We start from the raw sequence: 4,368 nt of genomic DNA on the forward strand, positions 1-4,368 counted from the left end.
TTTAAGCACTAAGTTTCGCTTTAACCGAAAATAGATTTATTTCTCTTAATTGTTTCATATATTTTGTTTTTCTTTGCTTTCATACATTTGTTTTTGCTTGATACGCGCATATAGAACAATAATAAGTGACTACAATCCCGCTATTCTTTAAAATCCCTCTATTCAGTTGTAAACTGTAAATTTAAATAGATTTATTCTTTTGTTTTTACAAATATATTTCATACATTTATTACAATAGAAATAAGAAATGTGTACACGCAACATTTCAATATTTTCCTCATTGAATCCATTTTCCTGTTTAGATGATGACTTCGAGACATATTTTTCCTCCGTACGGCAATTTGAATATTCCTGTACGTTCTGGCTTTTTAAATGATGGAGAATCTAGCAGCAGTACGATGCGGAACACATCACCGATACTAGTAGATGCGAGCATAAATAAAGACTCTGGAAACTTGCCCAATACTTCTTCCACGGGAGTAGTTGTTCGCGAGGGACCAAAATATTATTGTCTCAGATCGGTAGTTCAGCAAACGGATTGCTTAAATACAAACGTGTTGGACTGTTCCGTCACATTCAGTGTAGATAAAAATATTTGTGTGGTGGGTGTACAGGTTCCTACGCAAATCGCGGCGGTAAGCTAGAGATTACATATGTAATTACTATATCCGTCCAGTGTATACCGCTCGTACATCTCACTCGTTTTATTTATAGGCGAGTAATTTCACTCACGCTATAGATGCCGATTCGTCTTATACTGAAATTTTATACGCTCACCTCCTCGATTGCGACGGTACCAGATTGACGTATACACATTTCACTACTAAAGCGAATTTTGGTACTCTCGTGGAAATCACTTTCAATCGACCAGTTTACATTCAAAAGCACAAGGTTTGTAATTACAATATAATTGATTTTTCCACTATGTATAATCAAATGTATCTCAAATTCATAAAGCAATATCTTTTTGTATATTCTCAAACATCAAAACTTCTCATTTTTAAGATATTTTTGATTGATAATTGTATTATAATATTCTCTTCTTAACAGGTTTATCGAGTTGGTGTCGTATTTAATAAGGCAGGATGGTATCCAGTAGGAGTTTGCGCCCAAAACATGTCCTGTGATTCTGTGTTCTTCTCGTTCGGTGTGGGTAATACTGCACATGCAGTTCGTGATGGTCTTATTCGATCTATAGTTTTCACATATCATTAACACAACGAAACAGGTGACAGATAAAAAAATACCATATTTTACATTTATTGTGATAAGATAAAAATTTACTCTTATGTTGTACATTATATTTATTATCGTTATCTTATTTTTTAAAGCTCATCGATGTCTTTCATTGCAACTTTTATGACCTTAAAATTGTGTCAATTTATTCATTGGTTCTAAATTGGTTCTATAAAAATACAATTTATTCTATAGAAATTGTTTTCTTTAGTATACGAGTACGGTCAGTATTGATGTTATATTGTACAATGTATTCTTTTTACAAAATGACGAATCTGAATTTGACTATTTAAATGCTTTTATTATCTTGCCCCCTTTTTTACACGATATAAATTTTTTCATATTTCTATTTTTTCAATACAAAAAACAATTCTTAAAAATATAATATAAAAGATAAAAAAAATTGTAACTTAAAAGTTTCACACACAATTTTATGTTTTAATTATATCTGTTGTAAATAAATCACACGCGCGTACGCACCACGCACGCACACGCACACACACACACACACACACACACACACACACAAAATATCTCTTTAAATTAATTACACAAAATACATAGGCTTATACATTTATATTGTTTTTTTTTTTTAATATATATTTGCGATTTCTATAATATCAAATATTATTAACGATAAAACATTTTATAAAATAGAATCAATCTATACATAAATATTTTTATGTTTAACTTTTTTAACTTTTTACAATATTATAAAAGGACTTATATGTCATCCCATATTCGTGGCACTTGTTGCTCCATTATAACAAAATATTTCGTCATATACACATGTGTGCATTTATAAGCAATAACATTTGCCAAATTTTTTTATAAAAATACACTAATATCGTCTGTTTTGTAAATGTCACGTGTTTCAATATATAACGTCCTAATTAAAAAAATATTACATCTTGTATAACACAGGCTTTGTAATACTTAAACCTGGCGAACTCTTACGTTTTATGTACAATGAAATCCCAAGTATCTTTCCATCTTAATTTTATCACGTCCTTGGCAGTGAGAGCTGATGTCCCATAACTAAACACAATGAATTTCTTGAACACATAGATGATAAAAAGTACCCAAGCAATAATACTACATGTTATGATATACAATGAAATGCTCCATGCTGGACGATGTGTGCTGAAATAGAAGATACAATAAATTCATATAATTATTTATGTGAACAATAGTAATAGAATTTAAACTTGCATCTTTAAACTACAAACAACGTACCTAATTAAGTAATACAGGTGATCAATCGTGGCTGCCGTTAATAAGACTTTGAAAATAAAAGCTGGTAAATAGTGATGCAAAAACAAAGTTCGTTCGACGAATAAAAAAGGTAAGAAATGAAGCAAATATCCAGCTAATAGTACATAAGCGTTGTTAACAAACTTTTCCCACTCTTCTTTTGGGATATCAAAACATTGTCTTTTTCTTCTCGTTAAATAGAATGTCAGTAGTGTTACATATACAATTACTGAAATCGTACCAGAGTACCAAATCACAATATTCCCCAAAAGATGCACTTGTGCCTAAAACAATGAGTCAAATATTTACCTTATAAAAACCAGCGAAAATTTAACTGTCTATCGATAAAACGTTCATTAGAAACATTGAAATAACGGGAAAAAATATAAAAAGACAAGAAAAATATCAAATATAATTAAAATATGCTTAATTTCGTCTTAACAATATGTGTTTAGTCAAGCGTTTTCATGTAAAATTTTCCTACTAACATTGCTCTCGTTAGACACCCAGTATGCGATTCCGCGGGACATTAACGGCCACTCAAGAGGTCCACTGGAATACATGTGGCTGTTTTGACCCTCTTGGCCACTAAATAACATCTTGACCTGCAGCTCTGCAAATTTCTCCCAGAAGCTCAATGCGGTCGCCTGCAATGGTATCATTTCCGCATTGATCAGTTCCCGTTCCCGTTGTTTCTGGTCCTCACTTTTAGTATATCGATGTTCTTCAACGTTCCATATGGAATTGGTCTGGTCTATCAGCCGATCCGCCACAACTTCGTGCTGATTGAAACCCCAATCGGGCAGTTGCCTCCCGCTAAACTTCAACGCAAACTCGGCTCCATTTACGTGCACGTGTATCAGCCGCACTTGGCTCTGAATCGCATGCCATGCGTTACCGGAGTGATCCCTGTTTGTGATTTCCACCCGCCATAGATTCTGCGCTGGCATAGACACGTTGTAATCGATGTAACACGACACTTCCTGGCTCTGCGGCGTCATCGGCGCCGCAACATCATGCGAGTTTAACGCTCTGCTCGTGATCCCGTGTACCAATTGAATTACATCGCCATGCCGAATGGGCTCGCTAGGTTTCGTTACTACTAAGTCGTTTTTGTCCGGCTTCTTGACGATCCACCAATTGTTAACATCTTTAAATAAATAACAAGTGACTTGCTGCTGATGAGAGCTGCCACGACCATCGGGATACCGCAACGGATACACTTGATTATGACTGTGCAGCCAACAGGCTCTGCCGTACGTGTGTCTGAGAGTAATCTGCGAACCATGCGTCACTTCCAGAGGCTGCCCTTTCGTGATGCTGGCAAGTCCTCCTTCCAGACTCGCTTGAAATGCACTCGTCATTACTGAGTCGTGTGGTCCTGCCTTCGAGAGTACTGCTAAATGTACGTAGAATATGCTTAAATATACAGCGGCAATAACAGCGATTAATACAACGAATCTTAGGAAAAGATGAATCCACAAGATTGTGTTTGACAGGGTTTTTCTTGAGAGCAAAGACCAATAATCATGAGCGATTAAGAAGAGAGCGAGGGCCATGGAATAAAATCCAACATATTTGACGCTGTAAAAAAATACTTTAATCACATTCAATTGAGAATAAATATAAGAAATGAAAAAAAAGACTGTAATTATACCATATTGCACATGTTAAATTTACAATGCCTAGTATCAGCCATATCCACCAAGACGCTGATGTTGGTTGATCCATAACTTTCCGAAATTTTACAATGCATAACAAGCCGAGCAACGAGAAATGCATCAAGATACTTTCCATCAAGACAAATCTCGACTGTGTCAACAGTGCATTATCTAAAATAGCAAGTATATAAATATATATATATATATATATATATAT

At 34.6% G+C, this 4,368-nt stretch overlaps 2 protein-coding genes across 4 annotated transcripts in view; one reads left to right on the plus strand and one right to left on the minus strand.

Annotated features, from left to right (window-relative positions):
• LOC108752579 (BTB/POZ domain-containing protein 2-like) overlaps positions 1 to 1,397 on the plus strand; it is a 3,234-nt gene extending 1,837 nt beyond the window's left edge. For 2 of the 3 annotated variants that reach the window (XM_018493495.1, XM_018493493.1), the window contains exons 3-5: positions 303 to 635; positions 715 to 891; positions 1,051 to 1,281. In XM_018493495.1, coding sequence (XP_018348997.1) covers positions 303 to 635; positions 715 to 891; positions 1,051 to 1,215 — 675 coding nt within the window. In that variant the 3' untranslated portion in view covers positions 1,216 to 1,281. Of the gene's footprint in view, positions 1 to 302; positions 636 to 714; positions 892 to 1,050; positions 1,282 to 1,331 lie in introns of those variants that run through there. The other variant, XM_018493494.1, reaches the window with a different exon arrangement.
• Positions 1,398 to 1,957: 560 nt separating this feature from the next.
• Positions 1,958 to 4,368, minus strand: part of LOC108752632 (protein O-mannosyltransferase 1) — a 5,082-nt gene continuing 2,671 nt past the window's right edge. The window contains exons 4-7 of the mRNA XM_018493609.1: positions 4,148 to 4,322; positions 2,979 to 4,074; positions 2,473 to 2,774; positions 1,958 to 2,379 (exon numbers count right to left, since the gene is read on the minus strand). Of these exons, the coding sequence (XP_018349111.1) occupies positions 2,190 to 2,379; positions 2,473 to 2,774; positions 2,979 to 4,074; positions 4,148 to 4,322 (1,763 nt within the window). The 3' untranslated portion in view covers positions 1,958 to 2,189. The remainder of the gene's footprint in view (positions 2,380 to 2,472; positions 2,775 to 2,978; positions 4,075 to 4,147; positions 4,323 to 4,368) is intronic.

Source organism: Trachymyrmex septentrionalis, unplaced genomic scaffold (assembly GCF_001594115.1).
Source record: "Trachymyrmex septentrionalis isolate Tsep2-gDNA-1 unplaced genomic scaffold, Tsep1.0 scaffold60, whole genome shotgun sequence".
NCBI classification, from domain to species: Eukaryota; Metazoa; Arthropoda; class Insecta; order Hymenoptera; family Formicidae; genus Trachymyrmex; species Trachymyrmex septentrionalis.